Source organism: Ziziphus jujuba, chromosome 11 (genome assembly GCF_031755915.1).
Source record: "Ziziphus jujuba cultivar Dongzao chromosome 11, ASM3175591v1".
Taxonomy (NCBI): domain Eukaryota; kingdom Viridiplantae; phylum Streptophyta; class Magnoliopsida; order Rosales; family Rhamnaceae; genus Ziziphus; species Ziziphus jujuba.
The window spans coordinates 7,169,246-7,187,463 of NC_083389.1; the positions used below are offsets into that span (position 1 = coordinate 7,169,246).

The 18,218-nt window shown below is 32.5% G+C and overlaps 2 protein-coding genes across 7 annotated transcripts; both read left to right on the forward strand.

Annotated features, from left to right (window-relative positions):
• Positions 1-366: 366 nt before the first annotated feature.
• Positions 367-4,843, forward strand: LOC107431882 (uncharacterized). Of its 6 annotated transcripts, none has more exons than XM_060812587.1 (11): positions 370-554; positions 1,732-1,793; positions 1,927-2,077; positions 2,186-2,318; positions 2,487-2,754; positions 2,844-2,948; positions 3,140-3,268; positions 3,398-3,447; positions 3,538-3,635; positions 3,799-4,083; positions 4,199-4,843. In XM_060812587.1, the coding sequence occupies exons 4-11, from the start codon at positions 2,249-2,251 to the stop codon at positions 4,724-4,726; spliced, it is 1,533 nt and encodes a 510-aa protein (XP_060668570.1). In that variant the 5' UTR covers positions 370-554; positions 1,732-1,793; positions 1,927-2,077; positions 2,186-2,248; the 3' UTR covers positions 4,727-4,843. The 6 variants fall into 6 exon arrangements, with proteins under 6 accessions (XP_015898388.2, XP_060668570.1, XP_024935424.2 ...); XM_025079658.2 differs by lacking the exon at positions 370-554 and adding an exon at positions 581-818; XM_016042902.4 differs by lacking the exon at positions 1,927-2,077 and having other exon boundaries at positions 367-554.
• A 5,073-nt stretch (positions 4,844-9,916) lies between these two features.
• On the forward strand, positions 9,917-11,735 carry LOC107431901 (dehydration-responsive element-binding protein 3). The gene has a single exon (XM_016042928.4). It carries the CDS (start codon positions 10,386-10,388, stop codon positions 11,319-11,321), a length of 936 nt encoding a protein of 311 aa, XP_015898414.2. The 5' UTR covers positions 9,917-10,385; the 3' UTR covers positions 11,322-11,735.
• The last annotated feature ends 6,483 nt before the right edge of the window (positions 11,736-18,218 follow it).

Sequence of the window (18,218 nt, forward strand, 5' to 3'; positions counted from 1 at the left end):
GCCACGTTTTTCTTTCTTTTTCTTTTTTTTTTGAACGTACGCTAAGTATTGAGTGAGTGAGTAATGATTGACTCACAATTAGTGGGTCCCGTTTCGAACACTTTGCTTACTTACAGTTAATACAGCTCGAGGACGCTCCACTCGTCCATTTCCAAGTCCCAAAGTAGTTTGTCCCCCCAGATACATTCACCCACTACTTTTCAAGGCCCAAATTCTGTTTCTCTTTTCTTTTTTTTCTTTTTTTTCACAGTTTTATGAAAGTATTTTATGGCTCTGATTAGGATTCACCCATTTCACGGACTTTGTATTTAACAAATATTTAATAGTTCTATAATTCAGTCCTTATCTCGAAGTAAAACCCAAAAAGAAAAAAAGAAAAGAAAAATCAATTTGCTATAAATTCTACATCATTTCATGCTGCAGTTGGTTGCTGCAAAAGCGAGGTGTGGACTCTGGTGGGCCACCATAACAGATATTGTAAAGAAAAGAAAAGATAATCAACTGGATAACGATCGTCGATTGTTCCATTCCCATCTCATGTCTTTGCTCATTCGGTTGGTGCCATTTCCAACATAATACTCTTCCTTTCCATTTATGTTGATTTAAAGTTTTTCTTTTTCTATTTAAAAATTCAAACTTTCTAGGAAATGGGATCCTACATTCTGGTTACATGTTTTCCCTCTATAAATTGTAATTCGCTTTTAGTCCTGGAAGAATAACCTGTTTCTGGGTTTTGTAAGACTTGAGTCTCTTCTTTGATTGTTTTGGCTTCAAAGTTGGAACTTTGTCAGTGTAATTCAATATCCGATATCTTATGAGTATGTTTGTTACCGTAATGAGTAACATGCTTAAATGTGTGTATATATCAGTATGATTGTAATCTCTCGTGTTTTTCGTTCTGTGCATTTAATTTTCTCATCTGGGTATTTGTTATCTAACTCTAAATTTTGATTGCGATGTTTTGTCATCAAGCTATGTATTTCTGCTCTGAGAAGATGCAATTTTGTTTGTTTGTTTGTTTGTTTGTATATATACATATATATACACACACATCAAATTGTCTATGAATTTGGAAGGTCCTCCAATGGGTGCAATACTGTAATCACACCCTCACCCATTTCCAACATAATTTACAGACTAAAAATAATTTTGAAAGTTTTGAGTGTGTTATTTACACTTCTGTATGCATGTAGTTAATTGGCTGCTGCTTTTCCTTAAATCTTCCTAAAAATATTTTCTTCTGCTCGTAAAGAGTGAAAGGGCATGTTTGAATTTTTTCGTTATCGATAAGTAGTTAAGTAGATGCTCGAGTGCTCAAAAACAATAGAAGACCAGGTTAGAAATTGTTTCTTGGAAGCCGTATTTCCTATAGTTTTTGTTAAAACAGTACACTTTCTTGGAATTTTTCATTTGTCCATGTATTAAAGACACAAAGTTTTTCTTAAAAACAATTTTTAAATACATGAGCAGGCAAGGTTTAGAATGACATTCTATGTTTTTGTTTCCTCATTCCTGTTCAGTAAAAAGAAATAAAGAATTAACTTATTAGTCTTCCAAAATTATCGTCTAAAATCCATTTGTTAATTAGGCTACCCTGTATGGAACCAAAACCACTGTAGATTTCTTGAGAGGATGTTTTTCTTTTCTCTTTTTTGCATGCTTTGCCTTAGAAAGAAGTTGCAACGTTTTTCCCTCAGATTTAAATTTGTGCTTTTGTTTGCGCAATTTCAGGTGGGGAGGAATTAATGGAAGATGTATATATCAAGAATAACATATACGAAATTGCTTCTGCTGTAAGTATCTCGGCCTGCATAATCATGCGCAACTCAATTATGCCTCTAAGTTTTTCTTTGATGATTGCATGTTTAGACATGCCTTTACTTTGTGAATAAAATATGCTTGTGTTTTTCTTTGTTGTTGTTTTAGCTCTCCTTCAAACTTTCTTGATGCATATCAAATACCTATTTGCCTGATTATAAGGCTTTAGATGTTACAAGAGTTTGATGTCAGCTGGGATTTGGGATTGGGGATTAGCATGGGGGATTCATCTTTCTGGTTGGCTATTCGAAAGTAAAATGTAAATTTTTTCATCTATGCAAGCTTTCTATAAGATGATCTTTTATATGTTCAAATTACAATTGTTGGCATCCTTATTAGTTCTAATGGCGGTCCTCGTATATATCAGGCCCATGGTGATGCTGTGAGGTATACAAACATTCTTATCACCAATCGTAAACTCTTCTCGTCAATGGATGATTTTTTCACGCGTCTCTTGACAATGGCTAGTTATATAGGTCATAGATTTACTCAATTTATTGGTAAGTTATTTGATGTTTGAATGCTGATGTTGATGTATTTTCTTGATGCCAAATTGCATCAAATATTCTTTTGAGATGAAAGAAGTATGATGTGGTTCATTTGAATTCTTCAATCATCTAATTCCAAGGACTTAATTGTTTCTTGTGGCCATGACGCTTTTATTGCAGAGGGCCTTGTATTCAGAGATCTTAATAGACGCTCAGGAAATGTGGTAGTCCATTGTACTGAAGAACATCCAACATCTCTTAGACACAGCAATTCTAAAGGTTTCTCAAAAGGCTGTTCTTCATCATCCAAACCTTACGTTGATGGTACATCCTTCACAAATGATGAAACAAGAATCACAGACTCTGAGGAAGAATTGATTATATATACAAGCTCTGAGATTGTAATAACCAACATCAGCCATGCAGCCTCCTCTTTCATTTTTTACGGGTAACAGTATGCTTTTCAATAAGCTTTTATGGGATACCAATCTAATGCCAAAGCAGCTCTTATTTTACTCTTTTGTCATCTGGTTGTAGGCTGTCTTTCCCTATAACTGGTTTACGGTTTGCCTGGAGGTTGGCAACGTTCTCCTGGAGATTTTCTTTCTCTTACATTAGATGTGCTCAAGTTCATCTTTATAGGTAAAAGAAATAGGTTTGAACCATTAAACTGATGGATTTATAAGGCGTTGAGTGTTTTCAGTGACTTCATTCAGATTATATGCCATCCATACTTCTACCATTGTAAATGCTTTGCTTTTTACGTTCATAAATTGATTAATTTGACTTCTCACGTGTCATTGATAAAGTCATTTTCATCTTTGCGTCTTCAGCATCACATCTCGATTACAGAAAACTTTGCGTGGGTCTTCTGATGATATCGGGTGGTTGCAGCACACTCCTGGAATGCCTCCTGTGGAAGATGGTACAGCAAGGTTTTTGGAATTGCTTGCAGAAATAAGGTATTAGGCTTATTATGAATTCTTTTTATCCATTTTTAAAAAGAGATACAATTTTATCCAGTGGTTTAATTGATTATGTATTTACTTCTATGCCAACCTTATGACATGTTGTCAATGATCTTCCTTCAGGAAGGGAAAGCACACACTCCCCAACTCATTTGTTTATCTACTAATTCCAGGTAATGGAAGTTTTCGATTATGCTCATGTTCTGTTCAGTCAACAGCTAACATTAGTAATTCCCGCCTAATAAAAGCTTTCCTTTGAACAGGCCTCTTTAGCAATCACGGTCCACTATACTTTGTTGGCACTAAGAGATTCTTTTCGAAGATGGGTCTAGCTTGCCATATTGCGAAAATTCACAGTGAGGTATTAAATGATTTCACTCTAATTATTTAGACTGATAAGATTGTGGCAAATTGAGCTAAGCATGGTGAAAATTTTCCTAGCAACACCTAGTTTTCTCTTTTATTTTCTTTCAAGTCTAGTAATATTCAAGCTATTTTCATCTAGATTACCTTTTTTTCTTAAGGCATCTGTAGAACACAATGCATGGGAAATCAAGCAGTACATCGAGGAGCTTTACTGGGGATCTGGCAAGCCTGTGATGCTACTAGGCCACAGCAAAGGTGGGGTTGATGCTGCAGCTGCATTGTCAATGTACTGGACAGATTTGAAAGAAAAAGTTGCTGGTTTAGCACTGGTACAGAGCCCCTATGGTGGCACCCCTTTAGCTTCTGACATTCTTCGCAAAGGCCAGATTGCTGATAAGGAAACCCGGAGAATCATGGAGCTTTTAATATGCAAGTTAATTAAGGTAACAACGAAATCTGTTTTGCTCAAGCATTGGTTCTTTAATTAAATCTCATTGTCATTTTAGTCTCTCATTTTCGACTTAAAAGAAAGTGTTTCATAATGCTCGCATATTATAGGGTGACATACGGGCGTTGGAGGATCTTACATATGATAAGCGAAAGGAATTCATCATGAAGTATAAACTTCCAGATCAAATCCCTCTCATCTCCTTCCACACAGAAACAAGCATTGCTCCTGGAGTCATTGCAACAATGACACACATAGCTCAGGCAGAACTTCCCTGGCTTCCCCTTCTAAAATTCAGAAGTGAGGAGGAATCAGATAGTTTCCTTCAAGCAGGACACCAGGTGCCTGTGGTGATACCTTTGTCTGCTGCCATGGCTGTGTGTGCACTGCACTTACAGCTCCGGTATGGTGAGAAGAGTGATGGATTAGTAACAAGCCGCGACGCTGAAGTTCCAGGCTCTATCGTGGTCAGACCTGATCGGAAGCTTGATCATGCCTGGATGGTTTATTCATCCAAAAAGAATCCTAGTGAGGCAGATGCTTGCGAAATGTGTGAGGCTCTTTTGACTCTGCTTGTGGAGATTGGAAGAGTGATGCAAGAAAGAAAGGAAAAAAGCAGGGAAGTTTTCCTTACTTGAGAAGAAACAAGCGAAATTTTACTATACATTTGTTGTTCACTGTAAAGAGTAAAACACAAGCAAATGATCGACAACAAAATTTTGGCATTTAACTGAGACTGTTCCATTCTTGTTGAACTGCTTTTGAGGTTTTTTATGTGTGAAGGAGACATTGACAGAATGTTCAACCAACAAGTTTGTATTATCTTTTTCCACAAGTGAAAACATTTTTCAAAAAAAAAAAATGTGTGGTTCTCGGTGAATGGGCCTTCAGTGGGGACCTATGAGGCCCATATTTGGAATTGCATTATTGGGCTAAACTCGATACCCTGTACAAAATATGTGGTGAAGAAACCAAAAGTACCATTTTTTTGTTTTCGGTGATTAATACAAATTACAAAATATGGTACGAGCATGAAGCTTCCTGCGTCAAACAAAAAAAAAAAAAAAAAAGGCAGTGCATATAAAAGATGTGATGTTAATAACTCTGATAGACTATCATGATTCATCAATGAGACCCCTCAAAGCCGGACATATATGATTAATAATGCCAAATGCATGTACGCCATTTGATCATCAAGTACCTATTTATGTGATTATAAATATTGGGTCCCATTAAAGCATTGCACCTATTATCAAAAATGGTAAACTGGACAAGGTTTTGCAGAGCTTTAACTTTGAGCAGTGATATTATAGTGGCTCCAAGAAAGCACAGCCTTTATTGTGAACCATTGAACCCTCATATGGGCCATCCTCGTACTTATTTCAAAAGCCCATCAATTGTCTTGATTGATGATAAGTCCAATTCATTTTATTTTGTGGGCCTAGTTGTTGTTCCTAGCCCTTTAACTATCAAAGCCTTAATCTTCTTCAAGGGACGTAACCACTCATTAAGACTTGAAAGCCAACAATTTCAGGAAAATAAATTGAAATTAAGAATTGAAAATGATAATTGAATGGACATGAGCGGCTTGAAAAGGTAAACCATAGTGAATTACTTGCCTTTTCTTGTATAATATCAGAGACAACCCATTAAATATATAAATTAAGCTTAACTATCATATGAAGTTTATAGATCATGGAGTTGTATTTTTCAAATGCTAAATGCCAATTAAGTACCAGCAATCATTTATTGGTGATTGGATGGTACAGATCTGTTGAATTGCAAGAGATATAATCTATGATTGTGTCTCAAACTGATAGATCATTTAAATTTTTTTTATTTTTTTTTCCTTTTGTTCATCAATTAATAGTTATGTGAATCCATAAGTGATCATGAAATTCACATAAAAAAGTTTGTAAAGTCCAAAATCTGTATACCAAAATTATAAAAAATAAAAAATAAAAATAAAAAGAAGGAGGAGGAGGAGGAAAATTGATAGTTTGGAAGCATTAATACCCCCTTCTAGTACTATTCAAGATTTATTTTTCTATTTAATTATCTAAAATTTTACCTTAAAAATTGGACCTGCGATAAGATGGGTATAAAAACTTTGGTCCATGTACTTCTTGCCATGTTACATATGCATGATTGCTAAAACCTAGGTAGCAGGAAAATAACTTTATGCTAAATAAAAATGAAAGCAAAAAAGATAAAAAAATATAATGTGCCATGCATTTCTAATTAAAACTAACAGAAACCCCAATAACTTATAAGTATGGGTGACACATGGCATGCATGTGAATGAGGTATATAGATGTATATTATTTATAAAGAGAGAGCATTTATAGAATTTTGATTGTCAATATAAAAAACAAGTGTAAAGTTGGCTTCACATATTTATTACATTAAATGTAATTGGGTCCCTCTCTCCTGGCAATCTGGTCCTCAAATTATGCTTTGCAATCGCCATCTGCATTAATGTCTTCCAAATGATTTCTTATTTTTTCGTTTCTGGGCTCCCAAACGCTCCTTCCTCTCTTCAAGCCCATACAGAAAATAATAATGAAAAAAAAAATGAAAAATGGGTTTCCAATTATCAATTGAAACTTCTTATGGAAACTTCTAATGAACACCGCATACATATATGTGGGTGTTTATGTCCCTCTCTGTCCATCTCTATAGATACATTTAAATGCATGTACATATATTAATTCATCATACATGCATACATACATCTACACATATATAAATGCACACCTAAAAATTTACTGGTACAATATATTAAGGGAAATAGTTTTAAGTGATTGGTATAATTTGACAGTTCAGGATAAAAAAATGTCATTCATTTTCATGTACAAGTACAAACGTGAATTGATTTACAAAAAAAAAAAGTATAAACTTGATTTGTCTAGCTAATTAACCCAAATCTTATATTTATCAGAAAAAGAAAAAATAAAAAAGTGATGAATATTAAATTGACTTTGAAGGGGTAGCTACAGTGATATAAAAAAAGTGTTAAAAAGTAGAAAATTTTCCAGCATACTTCATCCCTGGAGCAATTAATAATTCCATTAGTTTTACACCTAAAGTAATAAATAAGAGAGCTTCATGGAATAGTAAATTAACAACCAAAAAGTGCCAAAGAAGGAATAATCTGCAAGCAAAAGAAGATGACCTGCTATATAGGTCAAACTTATATTCTCCATTCTGGCAAGCCCTAGCTAGATTAATGTATATACAAGGACGAGGTAGATCAACAAGCCATCAATCAATGTTGTCCCTTAAATAAACCCCATTTTCAGTAGTACGAATTCCTCAACAGTGAATACATATACATAATTATATATGTGTAATCACACTGAAGGATGATTTTCTTGGAGAAGAAGGTACTTGAGGGTGTCAGATAAGTTATTAATTTCTCTATGTGTATATATATCCATCAACAAATTAAACCATCAGATTTTTCTTCATTAGTTTTGATGAAAAATTTCTCAAAATACGTTGAAACATGAAAAATGCAATATTTGGCGTTAATTCCAACCATTGAGAGAGCTAATTTATTATTTGAATTATCCAAATCATAAAACCTTACTAACTTGGATTGTTGAGATCAATGATTAGCTTCTTTCTTTCCTCTTATATGATTAATATATACTTATTTCCTTTTCGAGTCATATAAAATTGACTTCCTTATTTAATTTACCCATAATTTACAGAGAGAGCTAAGGTTTACGGAAAAATTATTTTAATTAATCTGATAATTGATCTATTTGACCATATATAACACAATAAAAATGTGCAAGCTTTTTGGCCGTGGAAAAAAAAAATTAGGGTACCGCTGCAGCCATTTTGGGACCCCCAATACAGATATTCCAATTTAGTGATCATATAGCTTTTGGACAGCTCATGTTATTGTACTTTTCATCTTATTCTTTTAAACTTTTTGTTTAGAATTGAAACAACATGGCAGAAATTAATCAACAATATTAGGATTAATTAGTAAGTCTTATTGAGTAAGAGAAGCTATATATGTACCAGTATTTTTATTTTTCCCTCTTTGATTAATCTAACTCATTAATTAAAACCATATATATATATATAGATATATCCATTATACAAATGATATATTTTTGTTTTTTTAATTAAAAAAATTCAAAAGGCCCGGTTGAATAATTTGCTTTTGAAATAATAATATTGTCTCTGTACGTACTTGAAAAAAAAAAAAAAAAGCCACGTAAAAGCAAATTTCTATATATATATACAAGTGGTCATAAATGACTTTTAAAACTCATCTTATGAAAATAGGAATTATTTATATATTATATATGTATGCCCTACAAGTTTTTGACTCATCACGTTTATTGAACCTTGTAACACTGCCACTTTCTTCATCGTAAAGTAATTCAAATATTAATTAACATGCGTTGTACACTATGTTTAAAAATCAGTTTGTGTTTTGTTTTTATTTGGTCCTCCTAATAATAAAAGAAACTCAATTGGATTTAATGTACAAATAAAATTCCTTTTTTATTTTTTTGGCAGACAAAAGTTACTTTATGCTTTCAAAAAAATAATAATAATAAATAAATAAATAAAATTATGCATATAGATTTCGGTCAATAATAGTTGCTGATAGCTCAAATTCAACTCTCTATTACTTGACCGACTTATATATTCCTTCTTCTTTTTTTTTTTTTTTTTTTCGTTTTAAGGAACGAGATTTTATAACAATGACTCGAGTGGTTCTTTTAATGATCAAAATATGGTTGTAAATATTAATTATACAATCTCTCACTCTCTCTCTCTCTCTCTCTCTCTCTCTAAGCCAAATGATTGAATAATTCCAAACTTTGGTGACCCATATAGGCAGAATCCTAGATTTTCTTTTCTTTTTAATTTTTATTTTAGATGTAGGAAAAATATCACTGAGCAATCATATGAATAATTAAACAAGTCACTTGCATTATAATTTTTGCAACCCCTTTATGGAACTCTGATATATTAGACCAACCCAGAAGTAGCAAAGGCATATTTTGTCTGATTATTATTGTATTCAATTAAATTATAAAACACAAACAAATCCCCTACTTTTTTTTTTTCCCGAGTGATGATATCAAATAATCTGTTTCTTACCGATCCGTTTTCTGAGATAAACAATAATAATATAAAATTCTGGAGAAGAAAAAGAATGGAAATGGAATATCCATCTTTTTCTGGGGAAGAAAAACTTCTAGTTCCTGCTTCGGTTGAATTATATAAATATAAATATATAGTTACATTATCCTCTGATTGGACAATTGATGAATCTCAATTTAGCTCTTTCTCAAGCTGGGACCAAATGAGTAAATGCCCATGACATCAATAATGAACTTCAGAAATCCTATCACTGTTAACTGTAACCTTTTTTTTTTCAATAAATTTTTCTTCTTGGCCTGAAGTTTGTTTTCCCCAAATAAAAACAAACATGAAATTTGTGCAAAAACATGAAAAATGTAATGGGCTTATTAGATTGGAAAAAGATGGTTTTGGAGGATATGAGTGGGAAGAAGGAGAGGAATAGATATGGGACAGAGGTGAAAATGCGAGGAAAAACATCTTTCTTCTATTCTCTACTGGTCTAGTAGGTCAATCGGTATAATGGCTATTGTAATCCTTATTGTCCCAGATGGATTTGCTGTGCTGTACCGTGCTGTGCTCCGCCAGCTGTATATGACCCTCCTTGACACACTCTAAAGCTTAAAATTTACTACTCTTACCTTCTCTCTCTTCTCTTTCTCTTTCTTTCTATATTTATAAATATGAACTGTATCTTTTTATTTTTGGTAATAAAATATCAACTGTATCCATATATATGTATTATATGTATTTGCATACCAAATACCACCAATGACAAAATAATAATATTATTAAAATGACATTGTAAATGAGGGTTCATAAAGATATGATGATAACGACGCGTTAAAAGGCAAAGCCAGGGCAGGCCAGTCGTGTGGGGGTCACTCTAATAGACAAACCCCACGTTTCCCTTCTCTACCCCAATTCCCTACCCCTTATATTTCCCACCTTCATCACTGCCTTTCTTCTTCTACTACTAACCCTCTCTCTTCCTTCTTCTTCATTTTCTTTCTCTCTTTCTTTCTCTCAAATCAAATACTAATACTACTATTACATACTGTTCTTCACTCCTTATAAAGACTGTTTGCCGTGTCACGTAAAAAGAGTCCAAAACCAAAAAAAAATAAACTTGGTTTTGTGAGAACATTGTGTTTTCTGTCCTTTTTTTTTTTTTTTTTTTTAATGAAAATGTTGCCAACTGAAGCACCAATATCTCCAATGGCTGACCCACCTAACTCGGAGGCCGAGTCAAGTGCCAACTCGTTTTCCTCTTCCCAATCTCCATCTCCATCTTCACCTTCCTCATCTTCTGGGTTATCACCGTGTCTGCCAAAGTCGTCCGTCTCAAACATACTACCAAACCAGAAGCAGGGGAAGCAGCAGGGGAGCTTCCCTGATGAAGAAGATCGGAAAAGGGTAAAGAGAGGCAGGGACAACAACAGTAGACACCCGGTTTACAGAGGGGTCCGAATGCGGACCTGGGGCAAATGGGTATCCGAAATCCGCGAGCCCAGGAAGAAGAATCGGATCTGGCTCGGTACTTTCTCTACCCCTGAAATGGCGGCGCGTGCCCACGACGTGGCGGCACTGAGCATCAAGGGAAGCTCTGCCATTCTCAACTTCCCCGAACTCGCCGCCTTGCTTCCTCGACCCGCTTCAAACTCCCCTAGAGATGTTCAAACCGCGGCTGCTAAAGCCGCTTCAATGGAGGTTTTCAACCCAGCAACAACCTCCACATCCACATCAACATCATCATCGTCATCATCATTGTCGCAGTCATCGTCATCATCATCACTGGCAACGATATCGTCGTGGAGTAACGACGTGTCGTGCTCGACACCAGAGGAACTGAGCGAGATAGTGGAACTGCCGAGTCTGGGAACGAGCTATGAGTCAGCAGTAGAAGCAGCGGCAGGGAACGAGTTCGTGTTTCCAGCAGATGAATCAGTGGAAGAAGGATGGTTATATAAGTACTATAATGATCAGCAGCAGAGCTTTGAAGAAGAAGATTATTATTACTACGGATGCTTTAGGGATCAAATATCGATGATAGATGAGACAGAGTGTGGAATACGAATACCCTCCTCTGCTTTTGACTCTTTATTGTGGCAACATTAAAATCACCCACGTCTTGGCTATTTTGGCGTTTTGGCATTTTCGCTGCCTGTGTGCTCTTTTTTCCACCTCCTTTATTTTTATTTTTATTTTTTAACTTTTTTTTTATTTGTTTTCCTTTTTCTTTTTTCAATTTGTGAGCCAAGCCCCCTTTTCAATTTTTCTTTTTCTTTTTCTTTTTTTTTTTCAAAGGGGATATAAAAAATACGTTTCTTGGTTCTCAAGGTGTTACTGTTACCACTAGTGTTCTGATCTTTTTCCTCCTTCTCTTTCTTCTTCTCCATAATCCTCACACGGAAAAAAGTGGTTAAATTTTTGTAATTGCTACTTGCTATTTCATCTGAAAAGTTACTTGGAATATATATGTGGTTATTTAGCTCTCTGTCAGAATTAAATGGATTAAAGTATGTTTTAAGAGTTTGAGATGTAAAAAGTGTCGTTTTCTGTCTTTTCTTCTTTCTTTCTTTCTTTTCTTTTCTCTTTTTTTTTTTTTTTTTTTTTTTCTCTCTAGTAAGGTTCATTATTGTTTCTGATATTTTTTTATATATGCAATCTGTTTAATGTGTGTTATAAAATTGAACATTGAAGCAATTAAAGCTTCGTTTGATCTTTTCAGACCACCTCTAAATAAGAAAATCAATTTAGCCAAATGGATGGGTGTTCAATTTTCGAGACGTTCAGTCTTGACTCTCTGGAGTTATTTACCAAAAACCAAAAAAAAAAAAAAAATGGTTAAAATCTCCGGAATTTATTACTGATAAAAATAGAACCTAATGTTGTAATCATTAATAAAGTATCTTTAGGAGAAGAAAAAAAACATATTTATATTATTAAGAACTAATTAAAATATATAATATTACACACAATGGACTTAAACTTGAGAAAAAAAAAATATATATATATATATATTAGTCAGATGAGAAATCACTGGATTCTTTTAGTGTTTTGTTGGTTGTTAGCCTTAAAAGTAAAGGTCGTCCACGTGTGCGTGTGCCTATATGTGTGGTTCATTGAGATTGTGTCTCCAAACCCGATTTTGCAAAATCTAATAGAAAATTGACTCTGTTTTATAAGCATCATCAAAGAAAAAATTGAAATTGAGAAAACATGAAGACTTTGTTTACAGGAATATATGTATTTAGTTAATCACTTAGTCCAAACAAATCAATAATTAAACTCTAATGCAGAGAATATCCATATTATGCAAGGCTTTTATATTGAGCAATTTGGCCATGTTGTTCCATTTTTAAGGATGTATTATATTTTTTTGGCTCATGACTCATGCACAGGGAAAAATCACATAAACAAATTGGAAAAATATGTTGCAACAGATGAATAATATGGATGCATATGAGTCCAGTCTATTTAAGCATAATATATATGTTTATATTTATAAATTTATAGACTGTGATCAAAATTAATTTTAGATAGATGGGGTTGATTTTCTTTGTAATTATAAAGCGATTAATTAATTGTCTGTGGGGGGGGGGGGGCTTATTCCAGTGACAGTTGCATTTCAACCACCGTATAAGCAGGGGGGTCTTGTGCTCTGACATTTGTGTAATATATATTTTTATATACAACTCTCTTCTTGCTTTAATTGCGTTTACATTCCACATTTTCCCCTGCAATTTTATAACATACATGAATAGTGGGGTTCTCTCTAAATCTGTGGATTAATTATATAGAGGAAGATGAGTTTTTGAAGGAAAACAATTAAGAAATACATAAAAGTTTAATTACGGCTGTTGACCCCCTATATGTATATATCTATAGAATATGATCTTCCTTGTAGGGTTTTGTTAAGATTTTCCTAGTCATTGATAGGTCCTCCTGAATTTGAGGCTCTTAAATAGACCAAAATGGTCGTTTGCATTTATTTGCTTGAACTGTTGTTCAAATGGCAAGGGGGAAATTAACTGCCTATGTTATCAAACGAATATTTTTAAATTTTACATTTATAAATAATTAAAAGCAGCAGTATTTTTATAGTTGGACAAGGCGAACCTATAAGCAGAAAGACAAAAAAGAAAAGAAATAATAATAATAATAATAAAGAAAAACCGTTGTGTGGATTTTGTAGTCAGTTTATTCAATAAACCATTAGTGAGGAAGAACACATTGATTTTGTTTGGTAAAGCATGGAATAAGATTTTTGACATTGATGTCATGAGATTTTTTATTGAATATAAACAAAGTAGAAGAAGTGCCTTTGGTACACTAAGATGGCAAGAACCACTGTAATAATTCAAAATTTTTGGTTTGAAGTCTAGAAAAATTATTATTGAAAGATATGTATCTTTTTCTTCTTTTTGATTAAAGCAGGCATTTTCCTAGCATTTAATAAATAAATAAATAAATAAAAGAAGAAGAAAATATTGAAAGAGCAGCAACCACATTTCATTTGTTAAGAACGTAAAGAAATTTCCTCAATCACATAATTAATAAGTAGTTTCATTCTTTCCAACAGTATATGTTTATATATATTTATGAAATTAAAAAGCCCCTTTTGATCCCAAAGTTTTGAATTACCATGGCCATGGATAAGATGTGAGGGTCCATTAAGTATGAGATACAGTACTACCTTCTTTTCTTCTTTTTTTATTTTTATTTTATTTTTATTTTTTTTATTATTATTTTTAAATGAGAAATAGTACTACTAAGTGGTGAACATACTGAAAATGACATGCCCAATAGAAAGTCCATATTTAGTCTCTATATTACTCTTTACGTCAAAACCCCACAACCCCAGAATTCCTGGTATTTGCACACATAATTAGACATCCCTATTCCAAGCTAGCTTAGCTTCTCCAAATCAAGCCCATGTTAAGTTTGTCAATTAACTTTTTTGCTTTGCTTACTCACTTTGAAAACCCAAAATCATTGACAAGGGACTAGGAGGGTCTTGGAAAATAGTACTCTATATAATACAAATTAAGAAAACTGATCAAGAATCCCCTCATCCCCAATTAAAAATTTCCATTTGGTTTTCACACGTCGTAATACAGAGAATAATTTGATTAAAATTTAAGTCAAACCTCCGTGACCCCAGCACGTAGCTGGAGGATGTGAGAGCAAAGCAAATTAAGGACCCACTTCTTTGATTACTGTCTTTGTCTTCTAACTAAGATTTTTTTTTAATATATGCAACATTATTATTTGCACAATATAATATATATTAAAATTTTGATTTTACGTGGTTGGAAATTGAAAGTCCTTTTGAAGGTAGCAATGAGATTGATTTGGTTTTAATTTAAAATCAATGGACCTATTATCGATGAGCTATATAATTATGTACCACACTGCTTCTTTTTTTTTTTGCTAACAGTACCACACTGCTTTTTTCACTTTCTTCTTTTCGAGGCATATTTCATTTTATTATATGAGTTTCCCACATTTTGCCTCAATATGCAATCTTCTGTTGATACCCTCCAAATTGAAATAATGTCCTTTGAAGCTAACCTTGCAATAAGATTGATTTGATTTAATTTAACATTTAGTCATCGATTATATAATTGAAGTACCACACTTTGTATATTTTTCATTAATATTATGATTTTTGGCCTGCATATATGATCTTTCTTTTATGTATTGTTGATTGTTGTTAGGGAAAAATATAAAAAAATAATTATTTATCTTTTATTGGTCAAATTTATAAATAAATAATAATTTAATTTGATATTAGAGTTAAAAAATAAAATCTGATAATGACCAAAAAAACTCAAAAAGCCAATCTTACCTACAAGGTAAATGTTAAAGAAAAATATAAAAAAGTTCATGGTTTACTTCCTAATAATTTAAATTTTAAAAAAATAATTATTTAACTATTTTACATCAGTTAATTTGTATAGAATCCTCCATCGTATATATCAATTAATAAAAAAATACGAAGAATATCTGTGGACTGGATTATTATTCATGATCATATAAAATAAAGTACAATTATATATATATATATATATATATAATTTTGATATAACAAAGGACATATAGAGAAAATTATAAGGTATAACTATCCACTGAGATTTAATAACTGTAAATGTTATATGACATAATCCTTCTTTATAAAATTTTTATTATATCATTTTTGTATATATATATAATAAAATATATACATACCTTAATTATGATTGCTAGATCACATGACTATAACCCACTGGTACATTTAAATGTAGTGTGACTGGATATGTTCTCAAAATCTCCACAACGAGAATGTGCACGCATTTTATAAAAAAAAATTATACATATACAATAACTCAAGTAAGAATATTTTTAATATTTTAAATTAAAAATAATCTGATTAAATTATTTGAAACTGTTAGATTAAATATATTTGATATGACAACTAATTATGAATTACTTTAAATCAAGAATATCACCTAAGCGAGACTCTTTATTGTGTGTGTGTGTGTGTGTGTGTGTGTGTGTGTGTGGTGATAAAAAATAAATGTTGTGGTAAGATTTTAATTTGGCTGCGAAATCGATATATTAATTAATTATTTGGGTGTGGCAGAGAAGCCCGCGAAATCGATATATTAATTAATTATTTGGGTGTGGCAGAGAAGCCCGCCAATGGTATTTACCAAAATGCAGCATTTGCTTCGGAGAAATGAAGGCGTTCAGACTCGCCACTAATAGAAATTATAAATTGCTTTTCTGCGAGTTGTAGTAATCAGTCACACTTGCAATTTAATTCGAAATTTGACCTCTAATTTGTTTACTAAAACAGAATTAATTGGGAACCCCACCTTTTAAGGATTAGGGCAAGCTGCTGTACCTGTATTTTACACATTCCTCATATAATTTTTATACATATCCACATAATATTAATTTAATCTCCCAAAGCACCTCTAGATTTTATAATTAATAAACATAATGCATGGTTATTGGCATGTTATGCATCACCCATAATCACCAGCACTTTAGATATATTGTAGACTCGTTTTGATGGAAAAATCCACATCTGCTTTAATTCTAATTAACTTTGCCTAGATTAAATAAATAATTAAAAAAGGTAGCTTCTTGGCAATTGACTTGGTAGCATATTATATGTGAAATAGTACGATAAATTAAATAGAAAAAAGAAGCCTCTAGCTTTTACACTTTAGCTATCTTGGATGTGAAGTCTATATGTAGAATATGTACTGTTTTTTAATTAAAAACATAGACAAAAATTAATATTGTAAGGACATTTTGATTTCTGCAGATTCTAAGCCAAGCTAACGAATTCCTTATTTCCCAGCTAAACATATGCAATAGACCATCGTACAAATATACAGATCATAAAATATTTTATATTACTTACTGTGATTTGGGGTCAATGGCTAGGCTAGAACAAAAAAATAATCAACTAAATGGGACTGAAAAATAGATTAGAAATTAACAATTAATGTTTGCTTTAAAATTAGGTGTTTGCCAATTTGAGACACACCCAGATTACATATAAAAACACACCAAGCAACAAGGGAAATTAATCATATATATGTAATCGAAATAGAGATCGATGGCTTTTTGTTTTCTATGTACAACCATTTTTTATTACCAAAATAAAAAATCTTTAGCAAGTGGTTGGGATTTTTCAGGAAAACAATAATATATAATAATATATATATATATATATATTGGATGGGCAACATAATAATTGGCAATGGGTAGGAGTCTGTGTCATAGCTTGCGTTTGAACCCCAACAAAATCTGATTCGGCTGCTTACAAATTTACAAGAAGGTTGGTGTGTTGAGGGCCAAGAGATCATGGACTACACTAGATTTTGCTTCATTTGATGGAGATCCAGATGGTGTGTAGAGCCACCCTGCCACATCTTTCCAAAAGCCATGTTTTTTAATATAGATTACAAAGGTTACCATTTCTCTCTTTTTTGCTGAAAAAAACAGAAAGAAAAGAAAAGAAAATCATACTGTAAGCATAATCGATCCAGATTTTAAAATTTGATATACTATTAACAGTTTATATTTTATTAATTCTATGAAAATTCACAAACTATTCAATCAATCAATGGTTCCTATCGTCCTTTCCCATATATACATATATAAAATTCATATTAAAATTCAAATGAAATTTATCAAGAATGGAACTCATAATTTCTACAAATAAGTGTAATGGGTCGACTATTTCTTTCCATTTGATCAAATTGATCCACCCCTTGGGTGTAGGTTACCAATTCTCTCCCAATTATATAAATATATATACGATATATATATTCCCCTCAAGCTCAAAACAAAGCACTGTACGTGGTAAGGAGGAATCGGAAGGAATCGGAATTTGGGCCCTCTTATTGCACATTCGTATAAGACAAACAATGCGTTAACAACAGTACTGTTTAGTCCTTTTTGTTTTGTTTTGTTTCTTGTTTCTTTTTTAAGGTAAAACACCTCCATCCTAATCTCTCTAAAAACACTTGGAAACAAATTGGTCGTTAAATTGATTTCATTTCTTTCTCTTCAAATTATTGGTTAAATTACAATTTATAATGTTTGTCATTTTATAAGCAGATTAGACTTTAAGTGGGGATCAATAATTAATTAGTAGTGGAGGATTCTTATAGCATGAAAAGAAAGCTAATAATAAAATTCTTATTCCATAGTCGTAATAAGTCCAAGCAGAAAAACCATATACCTTTTTATTTATCGAGCTCTTTAGCAACAATATGACTTGGGATTTTGACATATATGCGCTCTGTCTTTTGATACATGTATATATTGGATAATGATAGATGCATCGTAAAAGATACATAGACCAATTAAGATGATCTTCTCCACTAAAAAATGTCGATACATATTAACTATATTTATATAGTTTTAGTGGTCATTAATCAAAATCATTTAAAGGAGTGGAATTGCAATCGGAGGGCTTCTCAACAGCCTTATACAAGAATTATGTGC